Raw genomic sequence first — 20,187 nt, 5'->3', positions numbered from 1 at the left:
TTCAAAAAATCGTTAAACAATAGAGTCCCACTTTTCCCTCATCATACATGACAAATAGACCATCTAGGTTGATTCATGGATTAACATAGTGCTATATATTAATTGGGCAGTATAAATGCCATTTGGATATGGTTCACTAACTTTTGGGTTTAGAATCTGACTTCCTACGATCGTACATGGCAAATGGACATAACATCCTGATTTGGCTCTTTCATTTTCTTTTCATTTCTTATGGCATTTGGCAATGGTTCACTGACTTTTGACTTCCTATGAAACCATATTGCAAATGGACAAGACATGTGCCTAATGGACAATTAAAAAAATATGACAAAATATGACAAAAGTATGTTCATACAGTTCTTATACATGTCTAATTGACCAAAAAAATCTAAAGAATTTCGAACAGTCCAGAAAGCACTTTTTAAGGGGGTGATATGTTTTTGGAAAAAAATCAAATTTTCTAAATTTGACCCTTGGGTCTTGACTTGATGTGCACTTGCAATATGAAAATTTACCGTCGACCGCGCTCGCCATCTATTGGATTTTTGCTGTGTGACACTTGGCATTTGCCATATGGCATTTGCAATAAGTTTTGAATGAAACAACGTCCATTTGAGTGGTATTGTACATTGTGTATATGTTTCTTTCGTACGGTGCCAATAAGTTCCCATTCATTTTTGTCCATTTCAGGGGGGTATTCCCTTACATACATTTTCCAACCAAGCAGAGGTGTCACGAAAGTCAGAAATAGCGATATAATAAATCACTTACCTTTGAAGATCTTCATCTGGTTGCAATCAGAAGGGTCCGAGCTACATAACAAATGGTCCTTTTTTTCGATAAAGTCCTACTTTATATCCCCAAAAAGTACGTTTATTTGGCGCGCTTGACTCGGTAATCCACCGGTTTCCCTTGTTCAAAATGCATACAAATGAATCCCGTAAGTTACCAATAAACCTCATCCAAACAAGTCAAACAACGTTTCTAATCAATCCTCACGTACCCTAATATGTAAATAAACGATACAATTTAAGACGGAGAATAGTATGTTAATTACCGGAGATAAATAACGAAGTGCGCGCTCTTATCCAAGTGTGTGAAAACACTACAGCCAAAATGGGAGCCACTTACAAAAACTACAAATTCTAGCTTATTTAAAAAAAAAAACAAGCCTGAAACTCTTTCTAAAGACTTGACATCTAGTGGAAGCCCTAGGAACTGCAATCTGGGAGGTATTCCTTTTATATTCCCATAGAGAACCATTATACTCAGGGGTAAGCTACATTTTTTAAAATTTATTCCGGACTGATTCTCCTCGGGTTTTCGCTTGCCATATCAGTTCTGTTATACTAATATACGTTATTATAACAGTTTTAGAGACTTTAGAGTGTTTTCTATCCAATACTACCAATTATATGCACATCCTAGCTTCTGAGCCTGAGTAACAGGCAGTTTACTTTGGGAACCTCATTCATCCAAACTTCCAAATACTGCCCACTACCCCGAAGAAGTTATTTAATCAATAAACAAAACATAATACTAAACAAGAAACGTGATCAACGCACAGACATAAAACAGAAACAATGACGTCTGGGGAAGGAACCAAAGGGAGTGACATATCTAGGGCAGTTAATCAAGGAGTTGATGGCGTCCAGGTGAGTGTCATAATGCGTTTAACGATGGTGACAGGTGTGCTCCATAACGAGCAGCCTGGTGACCTAGAGGCTGGAGAGGAAGCACACGTGATAAGTAAGCAATGGGGGCCGAGGTCAGGTCACATGAAGGGAGAAGGAATAGTTATTACACACATCACGTAACTTCCTGCCTAGCAACAAAGATGTAATGTTTAGAGAAAAGGAGGAGACTCCGTGTAAATACTTGTGCTGGTGGGAACATGTCTTTGTCTTTTCAGCTGTCTGACCCATTGGGTTTTTCAGCTGTCTGACCCATTGGGTGAATAAACTTGGTTTGAGCTTTTCCTAGTTGTCCGTTAGTTTTTTACTCCGTTTATTTAGAACCTAACAACAGCATGGACCTTAAAAGGTTACGCAAACATTACCTTGAAATCAGATGGAAAAGAAAGCATTTTTATTATTTACCCTGTGTGAATAATGAGATTTTTTTTTTTGTTGCTGAGATGCTGACTTCATTCCTCTTCCTCCCTGTACAGTATATAAAGACATTTTACAACCAGACATGGATGGAGCGCTACGGAGAACCCATAGGAGCAGACATGGTCACCATGCTATGGTCCATCACAGTCTCCATATTTGCCATTGGGGGCCTACTTGGAGCGCTCTGCGTCACGTTGCTCACGAAACTCATTGGAAGGTAAGTTGGAACACACCTATGATAAGCATTAAAAGAAGAGGTTTGCTGACATAGATATCAATGCATACATATAAATGAACATTTTAAGCATACATATTTCACTGCACGGCTCCGTTGTTAAGAATATGAACCATTGCGCTGGTAAGGTAGTGCAGAGGCTTGCAGTGAATTAGCTCCAGTTTTGATGATAAGTGCTTCTGGCATTGTCTTATGTGGGAGTATATGACGAAATATTGACAACTATATATTGTGAACTTCTGAATGTCTATTAGAGTTTCCCGGTGTGAGTAAAAGGCCTGAACATAGCTTTATCTATTATCTTTATTTATTTATTTTTTGTGCGACAACACTCACCACACTATTGGCAATTGAAGCAAGGAGAGGAGTTGGCATATGTTCAAACCGTCCACCCCTCCTTTGGGATTCTTCCCCCATCTCCTTCTCCTCATCAACTTTTGAAATCGGCCGCCTAGATAAACTTCCCCCATCTGTTCTTCACTTTTCTTCCCTCCCTGTCGTTTTTCTCTCTTAGCATTTCAGTGAGCCAACCTTTAGTGGTCAGGACACATGTAGACAGACAGACAGACGTCACGGTAGATGGAACATGGCAGGAAGTGCTGAGTGCTGACAGCCTAAGGATTCCAGCAGGCCTGTGCATGGGTGATTCCCTCTAATGGATGCTCCACAGGCCCCCCATGGAGCCAGACACCACTAAATCCACTCCAGGCACCTCTACATTCCTCACAAGGATACTTGCCAGCCAAGCGGATTCCAATAGACGTTTCTGTCCTTTGATGTTACCAGGGATCCTTCAGTTGGTGTAGTTTCCCAATGAGTGTCCCAAATCAGCGCTTTATGGTCGCTATATAGTAATCAGATTTTGAAACATATCAAAGGAATAAAATGTTGATTTCAGCCCTTGAGAAGCCACACAAAAATTAACACAATTTGAGCCCATATTCCCTCCGGGGAGAGAAATGTGTAAAGTAAATTTAACATGAAGCCTCCATTAACTGAGTACAGCTTCATGCCTCAGTTCCCCATTCCCTCTCTCTTCTCACCGGAGATACTGGTGGGTGTGAGGCTAAACATGACTTAAAGGTCTGCAGACACAAATAGTACATGACGCAGGGGCAAATGTGTGACCCACCTTTCAGCTCCAGCGCTTGAAACTTCTTGGAATTAGTAAGCAGAACTGTATTCAAGTACTGTTTAGTGCTTACATGTATCAAAAATAATTGGGGGGATTTATCGAGATATTCATTGTTGATATTCAATACCCTGGGTCGGGACTTTGTCACAGAATTTTTTTATGACACAAACTGTGGGTGGAGACATCATCTGATATCTCATTTATTTCATTCTCAATTTGTGAAACTTTCCAGAATTGCTTAATTTTAGCAGCGTGAATTAGGGTTTCTGAATTTGAATGACCTGTAGCCTATTTATTTCTGTGCTCCAGTCAATAAAGCTCCAAGTCAATAACAGAAATGGTATTTGTGTCAGTCAATTACCTATAGCCTATTCCAAATGACATAATGGACCTACATAGCATACTAAAGGTTTCAACCTTTCTTGTTCACAGATAAGTTTTCACTGAACTTTATTAACTCAGTCCATGCGGCTCACTCCCATTGTAGCAATGCAGCTGCTTAGCTACAACTACTTTTCCCGGTGCGGACATATTGGCACACTGTGGCCAATAATGATTCTGAGAGTTTGGTGCCCCCTGTTGCAGCTCTTGACATTGGTGGAGAGTGATAACATAAACTCCAGAGGCGCGTTGATATCGGCAAGATATCGTTCCCTTTTTGCCCTCCCTGATTTGTGGCCCAAGTGATTGAGCGGTTTAGACTACTGCATGTGGTAATAGAAGCTGTAGATAATAGTCCCTTTGTGGCTTCTTTATACCTCCCACTCATTACTGAAATATTACTTAGATAGACCATTAGGGGATGACTGTAAAATATATGACTTTTTATGATGTAAGCAATAGTCTTAACCTTATCATACATCATCCTTAATAGCCTTAGGATGAGATTCATATATACATTCGTTTATCATATGACTAATACAACCTGACTTGATTGCTTTCTGCATGGCCTAAAATGAGTCGATGAATGAGACAGCAACATAATGTATGATCAGGAATACAAAATGGTTGCTTTAAGATGGAATTGTAAATGAGGAAATCAAGTGTGACGACCAATGTGAAATGACAGAGTGGCAAAATTTGGCACATGACATTTTACGTTATTTTCTGGTTGTACACTGGTTTTCTGGCATGTAGAGCGGCAGTTTTACAGGCTCCTGACCAATTGGTATGTTTTTTTTTGCGCTGATCTTGTTTTTTACATAATGTTTCCACCATCGTTTCCTTTGAACGAAAAAAGCTTCTGGACATCAAAATAGCGATCGCTAACCTTGATTTGGATGAAGAATTCTACTTCAATGACTCGGCCATGCAGGACATACTGCTCACCCGGGACCAGGCCCTAATCCCCGACACTCGGAAGAGGAAAAGACGGTGCTATAGAGGCCGACGTGGGGGGCACCTTGATGAAACTATGGCGACCAGTGAATAAACCGCCTCTACCCTCTCTTCAGTTGGGGAATCACTGGGGAACAAACTAGATTAGCTCCATTCGAAACTATCCTATCAATGGCACCTGAAGAACTGTAATATAAAATGCTTCACAGAGTCTTGGCTGAATAAGGACATGGTGAAATATAAATCGAGCAGTTTTTTCTATGCATCGGAATGATAGAAAGGCAGCGTCTCGTAAACTCAAGGGCAGGGGTGTGTGTCTCTTTGTTAAAAACAACCGGTGCACAATCTATAGTAAATAAGTTTACCCAAAATCCAGAAACACCCAAGTGATTCCATACATTGAAACTAGTTCAGTGGAGTTTGCTCTCTCTCTCCCTGGAGGGCAGTACTGAAACAGCTGCAAAAATGGGTCATGTGACTCGTGGCGTTGCTGGATGCAGGCCTCTGCTCTGTTGCCAGTGAATTCATGATTTAGAAATCTCCGATGTGTGGAGAAATGTGTTTAATTGAAAATGTATGGCCGAATTAGCTATTTCTGTTAAGTTCAATCAGTTTTGAGTCAGGAAATGTGTACTTTTCCACTGAGAATATTTGTGATTATTTTATATCATTATTGTAACGGCAGCCTTCCTCCTCTTTGTCTGAAGAGGTGTAGCAGGGATCGGACCAAGACGCAGTGTAGTTCGTGCTCAACATGTTTAATGACAGACGATAAACGTGAACACTATAAAAATTCAAAAATAATAACCGTGGCAAAACCGAAACAGTCTTCTCTGGTGAAATGAACACAAAGACAGGAAACAACCACCCACAAACTCCAACACAAAACAAGCCACCTAAATATGGTTCCCAATCAGAGACAATGACAAACACCTGCCTCTGATTGAGAACCATATCAGGCATACATAGAAATGGACAAACTAGTCACACCATAGAATGCCCACCCAGCTCACGTCCTGACCAACACTAAAACAAGTAAAACACACAAGAACTATGGTCAGAACGTGACAATTATTTTATGTAGCCAACTGCCACAGCAGCAGAGATGGGTAACAACTGCGCATGTGCACTCTCAGGGAATCCCTGCTACTTCGAAACTGCAAGTTATGCCCTTATTCACAGATGCACTTTTTTTGGCAGAGAAGTGAAGACAGCGTTACACATTAATTATACAAAGTAAACAAGAACCTACTAATATGTCTGACGATTAAATAATCATGAGGAATGTAAAAAAACTCCCGGAGGGGAGCCGATGTTGTTGTCGAACCATATTTATTTAAGCCTGAGTATTTGGACAAAGAATTGAGGCAAATTGACCTTCAGATGTCCGCTGCCCTCTAGCCACCAGTAGCCGCAGCAGTAGCTAGACCCCAGCCCACCCCTGGATCAACACAGCCTGGTGGTGCAGTTGTGGCAATTGCGCGCCAATGCCACGATTGAGGAATGTTTGTGCTGCAGAGGATTTGAATATGTGACTACAATTCTTGATGATGTAATGTAATGATGATGAGGAACAGTTAGTTTACTTTTGCAACAAACCCATTAGTGGCTTTATGTTTTCACATTAGCCCATAACACTATATAGCCTACAGTATGTTTATTTATCACGTTTTGGAGATAATATTCTGCAATGTAAAGTGACTCAATGTCTATTGTCTCTCTACTGTCATAAATACATGGAGCACATATGCTAACCTGTAGAGCTCCTAGGCCTATATGTCTACATGATATGGTGCAATGGTAATAACACAATAAGAACACCTTGAACGTCAAGAATCAGGCTACCTACCTCTGCACGCTTGCTTTGTCGCTTTCTCTTCTCAAATACATCTTTGTATTGTGGCACTGCGCCAGATCCAGTTCATGGAAATACAGTAGCAACAGCTGTGTCTTTCGGTTGTCTGTCCCGATCATTTCAGATTGCAAATCTCGTTCGTATGCGTCGTCGCTAAAGTGCTTGCTCCACACATGCAGCGAAGCAGGGTTGGCTGCAGGAGTATACCAGTAAGATATGAGTTGAAGTTAGAAAATAAGTAGGGTATCATCTACCCTTCTAAAAATCCTTTCAATTAACCCAAACATACTGTACCAGGATTTTTTGTTCTTCTATTAAGCAAAATGCAGATTAATCTACATAAACTCTTACTCAAGGGCAGATTGGAACATAATGTTTTTTGGGCTGAAAAGTCATTTTCTTTCTCCGAGGTCTGTGGACCAATTCCACTCCTCGAGATCTAATTTCGGTGAAAGTATGATGAGTTCGCAAGGTTGGGGATTGTTGTGCTCAGTGTAATTTAGTCAGTGCCTGGACTGCAGTGTCAATGCCCTTGCTACCCTCTTTTACCTCATTCCAAAGAATCCATTTACTTAACTGTCCTTGACTTGAGGTTCATAGATGTTGAATTGCATGCATTGAAGCGAACAATTTTGGACGAAGCGTTTGTGTTTAAAGAACTGTTTGGCCAGAGAGACTGAGATTCTTAGTAGATAAAACCGTGAGATTACACCTTTTTGAGAATGTCCAACTGCAATTACATCCTTTTGAGAGCGAAAGAAAGAAAGGTTGAGATTGGGAACCTATCCAGATGAGATTTAGCATGCCTCGTACCAAAGGGTGGATGAGAGCCTTGTGGAAAATCCTTTCCTGTAATACAAGTCGTGACCGTAGTCATGAAGAGATGTATATTTATTTTGTATTTTCTGTGTGTGTGTGTGTGTACACACACACACACACACACAGAAAGAAAGAAAGGTTGAGATTGGGAACCTATCCAGATGAGACCGTTCAAACGTTTGGGGTCACTTAGAAATGTCCATGTTTTTGAAAGAAAAGCGAAAAGTGTTGTCCTTTAAAATAACATCAAATTGATCAGAAATACAGTGTTGTAAATGACTTTTGTAGCTGGAAACGGCAGATTTATTTTTATGGAATGTCTACATAGGCGTACAGAGAGCCCCATTATCAGCAACCGTCACTCCTGTGTTCCAGTGGCACGTTGTGTTATCTAATCCAAGTTTATCATTTTAAAAGGCTATTTGATCATTTAGAAAACCTTTTTGTAATTATGTTAGCACAGCTGAAAACTGTTGTTCTGATTGAAGAAGCAATAAAATTGGCCTTCTTTAGACTAGTTGAGTATCTGGGTCATCAGCATTTGTGGGTTCTATTACAGGCTCAAAATGTCCAGAAACAAAGAACTTTCTTCTGAAACTCTTTCTGAGAAATGAAGGCTATTCCATGCAAGAAATTGCCAAGAAACTGAAGATCTGGACAACGCTGTGTACTACTCCCTTCACAGAACAGCGCAAACTGGAACTAACCAGAATAGAACGAGGAGTGGGATGCCCCGGTGTACAATTGAGCAAGAGGACAAGTACATTAGAGTGTCTAGTTTGAGAAACAAATGCCTCACAAATCCTCAACTGGCAGCTTAATTAAATAGTAAAACACCAGTCTCAACGTCAACAGTGAAGAGGCGACTCCGGGATACTGGCCTTCTAGGCAGAGTTCCTCTGTCCAGTGTCTGTGTTCTTTTTGCCCATCTTAATCTTTTATTTTTATTGGCCAGTCTGAGATATGGCTTTTTCTTTGCAACTCTGCCTAGAAGGCCAGCATCCCAGAGTCACCTCTTCACCGTTGACGTTGAGACTGGTGTTTTGCGGGTACTATTTAATGAAGCTGCCAGTTGAGGACTTGTGAGGCGTCTCTTTTAGTGTACTTGTCCTCTTGCTCAGTCTCCCATTCCTCTTTCTATTCTGGTTACGACATGATTCCATATGTGTTATTTCTTAGGACTTGATTGTTTTTGCGACTGCATTTGAAGATATTTCTGTATTGATTGACCTTCATGTCTTAAAGTTTTAACACTTTTGTTCTTAACTGACTTGCCTAGTTAAATAAATAAAAAATACATGTCATTGTTTTGATGTCTATACTATTATTCTACAATGTATAAAATAGTAAAAATAAAGAAAAAACCTGGAATGAGTAGGTGTGTCCAAGCTTTTGATTAGTATTGTAAGTACCCTAGTGGTTAGAGCGTTGGGCCAGTAACCGAAATGTTGCGAGATCGAATCCCCGAGCTGACAAGGTAAAAATCTGTTTTTCTGCCCCTGAACAAGGCACTTTTCCTAGCCTGACATTGTAAATTAGAATTTGTTCTTAACTGACTTGCCTATTTAAATAAAAAGTATATGTATACATACACTATATGACCAAAAGTATGTGGACACCTGCTCATCAAACATCTCATTTCAAAATCATGGGCATTAATATGGAGTTGGTCCCCCCTTTGCTGCGATAACAGCCTCCACTCTTCTGTGAAGGCTTTCCGCTAGACGTTGGAACATTGCTGAGGGGACTTGCTTCCATTCAGCCACAAGAGCATTAGTGAGGTCGGGCACTGATGTTGGGCGATTAGGCCTGGCTCGCAGTCCTCCTTCACCAAAATGTACAGTTGTCACTATGCATTCGGGCAGAAAGCGTTCTCCTGCCTCCGCCAAAGCCAGATTTGTCTGCCCGACTGCCAGATGGGGAAGCGTGATTCATCACTCACTGCTCCAGAGCAAAGGTTGTGGCTGAAATAGCTAAATCCGCTAATTTGAAGGGGTGTCCACATACTTTTGTATATATAGTGTACCTGCTTACACTTGTCACTGCCAGCAATAAAGTTATTGCATATTGTTTTCCTACCTATATTATCCAGCTTTTCCTGGTGAATAATATCAGATAGGCAGCGACATGGTTTAATCTGCTTTGTGCAGCCACGTCTTTAACCTCCTGAGGGCACTAAAGCTCCTTTCTGCTTCAGAGGACAGGTATGATAAGGAGCAACCTGACCAGAGCTTCAATATCTGTGAATTAGCCACAAACTTCTACTGGCAGACCTCTTAGAATTTGTGCAGTATGTGCACTAGAACTGAGTGAGCAGTTGAGTAAAAACATGGGCAGTTGCACTGCAAGAGTAGGCATTAACCTCTGACTCTATTGTAGATATACACCCAATCTGTTCAGTGTCCCACATTAAAAAATACTGTAGTATTCACTGTAGTGTTTTTGCTGACTAAAGTCTACAAAAACACTACAGTGAATACTGTCGTATGTACTGTAGTATACTATATTATAGTGTAGTATTTGCAGTTAACTGTGGTATAAATACTGTAGTAAAAGAAAAGTAGTGTACATATACTAAACTCAGCAAAAAAAGAAACGTCCTCTCACTGTCACCTGCTTTATTTTCAGCAAACTTAACATGTGTAAATATTTGTATGAATATAGCAAGATTCTAAACTGAACAAGTTCCACAGACATGTGACTAACAGAAATTGAATAATGTGTCCCTGAACAAAGGGGGGGTCAAAATCAAAAGTAACAGTCAGTATCTGGTGTGGCCACCAGCTGCATTAAGTACTGCAGTGCATCTCCTCCTCATGGACTGCACCAGATTTGCCAGTTCTTGCTGTGAGATGTTACCCCACTCTTCCACCAAGGCACCTGCAAGTTCCCGAACATTTCTGGGGGGAATGGCCCAAGCCTTCACCTGCCGATCCAAAAGGTCCCAGACGTGCTTAATGGGATTGAGATCCAGGCTCTTCGCTGGCCATGGCAGAACACTGACATTCCTGTCTTGCAGGAAATCATGCACAGAACGAGCAGTATGGCTGGTGGCATTTTCATGCTAGAGAGTCATGTCAGGATGAGCCTGCAGGAAGGGTACCACATGAGGGAGGAGGATGCCTTCCCTGTAACGCACAGCGTTGAGGTTGCCTGCAATGACAGCAAGCTCAGTCTGTTGATGCTGTGACACACCGCCCCAGACCATGACGGACCCTCCACCTCCAGATTGATTCCGCTCCAGAGTACAGGCCTCGGTGTAACGCTCATTCCTTCGATAATTTACTCGAATCCGACCATCACCCCTGGTGAGACAAAACCGCGACTAGTCAGTGAAGAGCACTTTTTGCCAATCCTGTCTGGTCCAGCGACGGTGGGTTTGTACCCATAGGCGACGTTGTTGCCGGTGATGTCTGGTGAGGACCTGCCTTACAACAAGCCTACAAGCCCTCAGTCCAGCCTCTCTCAGCCTATTGTGGACAGTCTGAGCACTGGAGGGAGGGATTGTGCGTTCCTGGTGTAACTCGGGCAGTTGTTGTTGCCATCCTGTACCTGTCCCGCAGGTGTGATGTTCGAATGTACCGATCCTGTGCAGGTGTTGTTACACATGGTCTGCCACTGCGAGGATGATCAGCTGTCAGTTTTGTCTCCCTGTAGTGCTGTCTTAGGCGTCTCACAGTACGGACATTGCAATTTATTGCACTTCACTCAGATAAAGCAGGGACCCTGGGCATCTTTCTTTTGGTGTTTTTCGGAGTCAGTAGAAAGGCCTCTTTTGTGTCCTAAGTTTTCATAACTGTGACCTTAATTGCCTACTGTAAGCTGTTAGTGTCTTAACGACCGTTCCACAGGTGCATGTTCATTCATTGTTTATGGTTCATTGAACAAGCATGGGAAACTAGTGTTTAAACCTTTTAGAATGAAGATCTGTGAAGTCATTTGGATTTTTACGAATTTTCTTTGAAAGACAGGGTCCTGAAAAAGGGACATTTCTTTTTTTGCTGAGTTTATATTTAATGTAGAGGTCGGCCGATTATGATTTTTCAACACCGATACCGATTATTGGATGTCGGAAAAAAATTGGATACCGATTAATCGACCAATTTTTACAAATGTATTTATTTGTAATAATGACAATTACAACAATACTGAATGAACACTTATTTTAACTTTATATAATACATCAATAATATCAATTAAGCCTCAAATAAATTATGAAACATGTTCAATTTGGTTTAAATAATGCAAAAACAAAGTGTTGGAGAAGAAAGTAAAAGTGCAATATGTGCCATGTAAAAAAAGCTAACGTTTAAGTTCCTTGCTCAGAACATGAGAACATATGAAAGCTGGTGGTTCCTTTTAACATGAGTCTTCAATATTACCAGGTAAGAAGTTTTAGGAATTATAGGACTATTTCTCTCTATATCATTTTTATTTGTTTTTTTATAGGCACTTTAGTATTGCCAGTGTAACAGTATAGCTTCAGTCCCTCTCCTCACCCCTTCCTGGGCTCGAACCATTAACACATCGAAAACAGCCACCCTCGAAGCATCGTTATCCATTGCTGCACAAATGCCGCTGCCCTTGCAGAGCAAGGGGAACAACTACTTCAAGGTCTCAGAGCGAGTGCCGTCACCGATTGAAACGCTATTAGCGTGCACCCCGCTAACTAGCTAGCCATTTCACATCGTTTACACCAGCCTAATCTCGGGAGTTGATAGGCTTGAAGTCATAAACAGCTCAATGCTTGAAGCACAACGAAGAGCTGCTGGCAAACGCACCCGGGAGGCGTGACCAGTAGGAGTGACACGATCTGATGTTGCAATCTGATTTTAAAATGTCTATGAATTTACTGGACAGTCCACACCAGATGCCCAATTGAAGGACCCAATCAAGGGAATCTCGGGTTAGAATGAAGCTGAGCAGGCTTTTTGCGTGATCAGGTTCACACAATGTGCTCCGCAGTGCACATACACAGCCAGAGGCTGTTTTTTGTTATCAGTGCTTACCTGACATATTGGCTGCTTTGTCATACAGTATGTCTGTCCATGCAATTCTGACAGGGCTAGATTTAATCTTATTATAACATCCATTGACATCTTGGCGAGGTCCTGTTGTTTCAAGCACTGCAGACCTATGAATTCCTCATGTGGCAGCAAGTCATAGTCGACATCTCAGGCATATAGACTCTTGCTCTTTCCCTGAGATGTCTTGCGTTCCTTCAATTACTAAGGAAAATGGAGTAATCGGAAGAGATCGGATGATATTGCCTATTATTCAAATTATGTTATTGCTCATTAAGTTAAGCATCTCATTCTGTATCTTGGGGCTAGTGTAATCATGGTTGCATGTTCTTAAACAGCTGTGAAGGACTGTGTCATCTTCTGCCTTTTTAAAAGTTTGTACAGATTTCTGCTTTCTTCCTCGTGACCTCTTAAGGCCTCACCATGTCTTACTAGGTACTTGACGGAAACTACAATCTTCAGTAGACAATGTATTGCTTCCTCTTGTTGTCTGGCTAAATAAGTATAAGTAGATAACTGAGTCCACAGTGTTTGATTATTGTGCAGTCACTGTAACTGAGTGGCAATAGGAATGACTTTTAGCATGAGAATAAAACTTTTCAGTAGATTCTTCCAATTTCTAAAGCCAGTGTTGACAAATGCAGGGTCTGATTTTGTGCCAAAGGGTGACCTCTTATTAAGAAAGAAGTTGGTGCAATGGAAGCATAAAACCCACTTCAAAGAGGCACTGTAAGACAGCCAGGGGAAATCTTGAAATGGCATAACTCTGTCGGCTTGTTTCTGGATAACAATAAACTTGGGATGTGGTTGATTTTGGCTTTGTGCTGATGTTGATATCTTCTACCTGTCCTGTGTTGCTCTGTCCCTGTCATCTGTGCTCAACTGACCCCTGACTTGTGGCTCAGTCCCCTACAAAAAACACGACAACAAACATTGTCTTAATTTCTATCGCCAAAATAGAAGGGCCTTTCTTTTGCCAAGATATTAGGAAACTTATACAATAGTACAGCTACAAGACATGTCTTAAGACTACACTTAAATACTCCAATGTGTGTGTTCACCATTGTTTCCTCAACACTACATTACATATTCTCACCTGATGACCTGTTTGTCTTCTTCCTGCCGCAACTGATAGTTCCAATTTGTGTGCAACGTAAATTGCTGTGCAAAGTGCTTTACCAGACTGCCTTATAAACTCAAATCCCAAATTCTCACCAGATGACCTGTTCGTCCTCTCCCTGCCTCAACATGGGCGGTGCTCCCTCTCTCTCTACTGTCTGTCCCTGACCCCTGCCATGACAACCAAATTAAATCAAAATCCAGGCAACAACTGTTTTGTTACAACACTTGGGCTACAGTCAGCAAAGATGAGGAGTTGAACTGATAGTGCCTTATAATCAGGCGTATTCTCACCTGATTATCTATTTTTCCTCTCCCTGCCTCAACGTGAACGGTGTGCTCTCTCTGTATAGCTCTTTCCACTGACTGTCTTTGACCCATTATCATATGACGAAAATGGCTGGCCTTAACAATGATGGGCTTAGCTTATTAACATTACATTTATTCTGCATTTATTAGCTAAATTATGTATTTACTGATTGGCAATACAGTGCTTTCAGAAAGGTTTCACACTCCTTGACTTTTTCAACATTTTGTAGCGTTACATTCTGAATTAAAAAATGTATGAAATTGAGATTTGTTTTGTCACTAGTCTACAGACAATACCTCATAATGTTAAAGTGGAATTATGTTTTTCGAAATAATTCAAATTCCTAATTTTTTTAAGTTGAAATGTCTTGGTCTATAACAAGCCAGGAGTAAAAAGTTGCTTAACAAGTCACATAATAAGTTGCATGGACTCTGTGTGCAATAATACTGTTTAACATGATTTTTGAATGACTACCTAATCTCTGTACCCCACACAGACAGATAATTGTAAGATCCCTCAGTCGAGCAGTGCATTTCAAACACAGATTCATCCACAAAGACCAGAGAGGTTTTCCAATGCCTCGCAAAGAAGGGCACCTATTGGTAGATGGGTAAAAAAAAAAAAAAAGCAGACATTGAATATCCCTTTGAGCATGGTGAAGTTATTAATTACACTTTGGATGGTGTAACAATACACCCAGTCACTACAAAGATACAGACGTCCTTCTTAATTCAGTTACCGGGGGGGAAGGAAACTGCTCATGGATTTCACCAAGAGGCCAATGGTGACTTTAAAATAGTTACAGAGTTTAATGGCTGTGACAGGATAAAACTGAGGATGGATCAACAACATTGTAGTTACTCCACAATATTAACCTAATTGATAGAGTGAAAAGAAGGAAGCCGGTAGAGAATAAAAATATTCCCAAAACATGCATGCTGTTTGCAACAAGGCACTAAAGTAATACTGCAAAAAATGTGGCAAAGCAATTAACTTTTTGTCCTCAATACAAAGTGTAATTTTATTGTGCAAATCCAATACAACACATTACTGAGTACCAGTGTCAATATTTTCAAGCATGGTGATGGTTGCATTAAAAAAAATAAAAAAAAAATGTAACCTTTTATTTAACCAGGTAGGCCAGTTGAGAACAAGTTCTCATTTACAACTGCGACCTGGCCAAGATAAAGCAAAGGCCAAATCTACAGTGCATTCGGAAAGTATTCAGACCCCTTTCCCCTTTCCACATTTTGTTACGTTACAGCCTTATTCTAAAATGGATTAAATAAAATAAAAATCTCATCAATCTACACACAATATCCCATAATGACAAAGCACATTTTTCTTTGTTGTTGTTGAATATTTGCAAAACAGAAATACCTTATTTATATAAGTATTCAGACCCTTTGCAGGTGCATCCTGTTTCCATTGATCATCCTTGAGTGTCTACAACTTGATTGGACATGATTTGGAAAGGCACACACCTGTCTATATAAGGTCCCACAGTTGTCAGAGCAAAAACCAAGCCATGAGTTTGAAGGAATTGTCCGTAGAGCTTCAGGAAAGGATTGTGTCGAGGTACAGATCTGGAGAAGGGAACCAAAAAAATGTCTGCAGCATTGAAGGTCCCCATGAACACAGTGGCCTCCATCAATCTTAAATGGAAGAAGTTTGGACCACCAAGACTCTTCCTATAGCTGGCCGCCCGGCCAAACGGAGCAATCGGGGGAGAAGGGCCTTGGTCAGGGTGGTGACCAAGAACGCGATGGTCACTCGGACACAGCTACAGATTTCCTCTGTGGAGATGGGAGAACCATTCACAAGGACAACCATCTTTGCATCACTCAACCATTCAGGCCAGATGGAAGCCACTCCTCAGTAAAAGGCACATGACAGCCCGCTTGGAGTTTGCCAAAAGGCACCTAAATTTATATTTTTTTATTTAACAAGGCAAGTCAGTAAAGAACAAATCTTATTTACAATGATGGCCTAACCCAGACGATGCTGGGCCAGTTGTGCGCCACCCTATGGGACTTTTAATCACAGCCGGTTGTGATACTGCCTGGAATTGAACCAGGGTCTGTAGTGACACCTCTAGCACTGAGATGCAGTGCCTTAGACCGCCACACCACTCAGGAGACCATGAGAAACAAGATTCTCTGGTCTGATGAAACCAAGATTGAACTCTTTGGCCTGAATTCCAGGCGTCCCATCTGGAGGAAACCTGGCGCCATCCCTACGGTGAAGCATGGTGGTGGCAGCATCATGCTGTGGGGATGTCTTTCAGCGGCAGGGACTGGGAGACTAGTCAGGATTGAGGGGAAGATTAACGGAGGAATGTACAGAGAGATCCTTGATGAAAACCTGCTCAAAAAAACCTGTGAATGTTCCTGAGTTGCCGAGTTACAGTTTTTATTTAAATCTACTTAAAAGAGAGCACGTGATGCCGCGGAGCTGAGCAGACGTTGACAAACCGAGCTCTTCAAAGTTATTCTATTATTACCTAAATAACAACGTTGAAACAATATTCTAACATCGGCTGATAAATTGTCAAGTACTTACCTTCCCAAAGAGCCATGGACCGCCGAAAGAGAGGCAAGAAGGACGACCAAAACGTTGTTGATTCCCAAGATAACGATAACGCTAGCAAGATTAGCATTAGCCCTCATAACTCAAACGACAGTTCCAGACTGTTGCTCTCGGCCTCTTGCGAGCCTGCCGACATGCTGGCTACTCTCCTCCGGGAAATTCAGGATGGTAACAAAGGTCTTTCTATGAAAAACGATAAGAGAACGGCTGAACTCCATTCTTCCATTGACGACCTGAAATCCTCCATGAATGATCTCCTTTTGAGAACGACTGAGGCAGAGTTGCGCATTAGCACAGTTGAAGACACCATCGCTCGACATGACCAGGTCTTGATACAACTGCAAAAGGACAATGCCTACCTCAAAAACAAGGTAGATCAGATGGAGAACCAGAGCAGACGTAGTAATATCCGTGTGGTGGGATTGAAAGAGGACAGCGAGGGCCGTGACCCGGTCCGTTTCTTCACTCAATGGATCCCGGATGTCCTAGGCATAACCAACTTAACCAAGCCACTGGAAATCGAACGCGCCCACAGAACATCAGCGCCGAAACCCCGGCCAGATGAGCCCCCACGGGCCGTCCTGATCAGGTTCCTCAGTTTCCAAGACAGAGAGAAGGTACTGCAACTCGCAAGAGCCAAAGGGGACATAACCATTGATGGCAAGAGGGTCAGCCTTTTCCCGGATATGAGCGCGGATCTCGCAAGACGTCGCAAGCAGTTCAGACCTGCCTCCAAAGCACTGAAGGAGAAGAACATCATCGGCTACCTTATCCACCCTGCGCGGATGAAAGTTCAGTACAAAGGCCGAAGCCATCTCTTCAACACGCCGGGAGAAGTGTACACTTTTCTCAAAGAACTGAGCAACGTCTGAGCCAGGACGGTCTCTTTGGGGGATAAGGTGCAGTTTGTTTGTTTTCTCTTATTCGGACTGAACCGCTGATATCCTCCGGTCGCTATAATTGATTTGTACATTTTCAACTAACCGTATCTTTCCGGGGTGAGTTCTATTACATTTACAGGAGAGTATATTTTGGTTTAGTACATATCACTGGGCGAAGCAAATAAGTGGGGTTAGGCCCACTGCTTTCCCCCTCATTTATGTTAATCTTTCAAAAAGAGACTCAAGCAGCCCTTACCGTGGGCAGTAAATATTCAGCCATAAATATCTATTCACAACGTTTGTTTTCAATTTAGAGAGCTCGCAGGTTTTAGTTTACGCCAAGGTTTAGCTAGTAAGAGCAAGATGGAAAGCGAGCAGCAACGTTTCTCTACAAGTGTATTCACGTTTGATTGTTGGGATTGTGGTTTTAGCCTAACAATCAGGGTGGGTGGGATTCTTTATTTTTTTCCCCTTTTTTCTATGTTTATTGTTTCCTTCCTAAAGAGACACATAGATCACTTCTGTGTTCAAACCAAAGTTGAAACATTTCCTAACTATCTACATATGATAGATTTCCATTCAGTTACATATTTGAAACCCTACTATGCTTAATCCACTAAAATGTCACATTCAACGTAAAAGGTCTTAACAGCCCGATTAAAAGGAAAAGAGTCTATACATACCTTAAGAAATTAAAGGCTGACATTGTGTTTTTACAAGAAACACATCTTACAGCCAGTGAACACAAGAAATTGAAGAGGGAATGGGTAGGACAAGTTTTTGCGTCCTCTTTTAACTCCAAAGCAAGAGGAACTGCAATTTTGATAAGTAGACACATCCCCTTCTGCGTCAGCAACACCATCTCTGATCCCTCTGGCAGGTTTGTTTTGGTGCAGGGGCACATGTTTTCAGAGTCTTGGACCCTATTGAATATCTATGCTCCTAACTCCGATGACCATATGTTTATTCAGAATGTCTTCCTTCAGGTCGCTCAAGCACCACCAGGATGGTTACTGGTTGGAGGAGATTTTAATTTTTGTTTAGATACAGTTCTTGATAGGTCCTCTGATAAACCCTCACTTCTTACCAAAGCCAGCAAGCTCACCATGTCATTCATGAAAGATCTCAATTTACTAGACATCTGGAGACAGTTGCACCCACAGGATAGGGACTACTCTTTTTATTCACACCCACACAAGACACACACACGCATAGATAACTTTTTACTGTCGACACAACTGTTTCATAGAGTGTTAGATGTCGAGTATCTTCCCAGATTGCTTAGTGACCATTCTCCCCTGGTATTATCAATCTCCATTCCTACCAAGGTAAATGGAGCATATAGATGGAGACTAAATTCTACACTCCTAAAGCAACCTGAATTTTGTGCATTCATCAAAGAGCAGATCAATATTTTCACTTTGACAAACAAACCCTCCGCTCCTGACAGTTTCATTCTTTGGGACACATTGAAGGCCTATCTGAGGGGACAGATCATTTCCTATACTAAAGGGCTGAAGAGAAAACACGGTGCGGAACTGAGTGCCCTTGAATCTGAAATCTCAGAGCTAGAGAAAACCTACCAAAGAGGCCCAACTAAAGATCTATACAGGCTTTTGGTAAATAAAAAACTGAAATATAATATTCTGAACACATATCAAGCTGAGAGGGCCATCACTAAATCATAACAGCGTTATTACGAGCTTGGAGAGAAAGCACACAAAGTATTGGCATGGCAACTGAAAGCAGAGGAAAGTAAGAGGACAATTAATGCTATAGAAACTCTTACTAATGAGATATCTTTCGACCCTACTGAAATTAATAATACTTTTAAGAAATACTATGAAGACTTCTACACTTCCCAATCAAGCGATGATCTATCAGAGATCGACTCCTTTCTATCCTCTCTCAACCTCCCATGCCTGTCAGGGGAAGACAGCGAGCGCCTGAGTGAACACTTCTCAGTTCCTGAATTGTTGGAGGCCATTAAATCCTTACCTTCTAATAAATCTCCTGGGGAGGATGGCTTCCCTCCAGAGTTCTATAAAGAATTTAGGGAGCTGTTGGTCCCCTACCTTATGGAGGTACTTAAAGCCAGGGAAGACAACTACTTTCCAGAGTCTTTCTCTCAAGCAGTGATTACTGTAATCCACAAGAAAGGGAAAAATCCACTAAAGTGCGCCTCATATAGACCAATCTCTCTCCTTAACACAGATTGTAAACTGGTCACCAAGATGCTATCTAAGAGACTGGAGTCATGTCTTCCCCTGTTGGTCAATCCAGATCAGACTGGCTTCATAATTAATAGATTGTCCTCCAATAATCTCAGAAGGTTCTTTGATATAATTCACCTTGCTAACAAAAACAAAATACCTAGTGTCGCAGTCTCCCTCGACGCTGAAAAGGCCTTTGATAGGGTTGAATGGCCATACCTCTTTCGCGTCTTGGAAAAGTTTGGTTTAGGTACCGGGTTTGTAAATTTGATCAAATCACTCTACAAATCTCCTAAAGCTAGGATTGCTACCAACGGGATTACTTCCTCCTCTTTCCCTCTCCATAGGGGGAACAGACAAGGTTGCCCAATTAGCCCCCACCTCTTTGCCCTCGCCATCGAACCGTTGGCTGAGGCTATTAGAACGTGCCCTGACATACATGGCTTTGAGGTGGGCCCCCATACCCATAAGGTATCACTCTTTGCGGACGACCTTATCTGATTTCTAACAAACCCAGAACACTCCCTCTCTCACTTGCAGATCCTACTACAGTGC

The 20,187-nt window shown here is 41.6% G+C and overlaps 1 protein-coding gene across 2 annotated transcripts in view; it reads left to right on the top strand.

Annotated features, from left to right (window-relative positions):
- Positions 1-20,187, top strand: part of slc2a9l2 (solute carrier family 2 member 9, like 2) — a 247,011-nt gene that overhangs the window by 33,552 nt on the left and 193,272 nt on the right. Inside the window, exon 4 of one of the 2 annotated variants that reach the window (XM_055910005.1) lies at positions 2,171-2,331. The exons of the other annotated variant lie outside the window; for it this stretch is intronic. Within the exon in view, the coding sequence (XP_055765980.1) occupies positions 2,171-2,331 (161 nt within the window). The remainder of the gene's footprint in view (positions 1-2,170; positions 2,332-20,187) is intronic. 2 annotated transcript variants of the gene reach the window in all.

This window comes from Salvelinus fontinalis, chromosome 3 (assembly GCF_029448725.1).
Source record: "Salvelinus fontinalis isolate EN_2023a chromosome 3, ASM2944872v1, whole genome shotgun sequence".
In the NCBI taxonomy this organism is placed as follows: domain Eukaryota; kingdom Metazoa; phylum Chordata; class Actinopteri; order Salmoniformes; family Salmonidae; genus Salvelinus; species Salvelinus fontinalis.
Note: the sequence above shows the minus strand (reverse complement) of the source record. Positions and strands in the feature narration are given on the sequence as shown.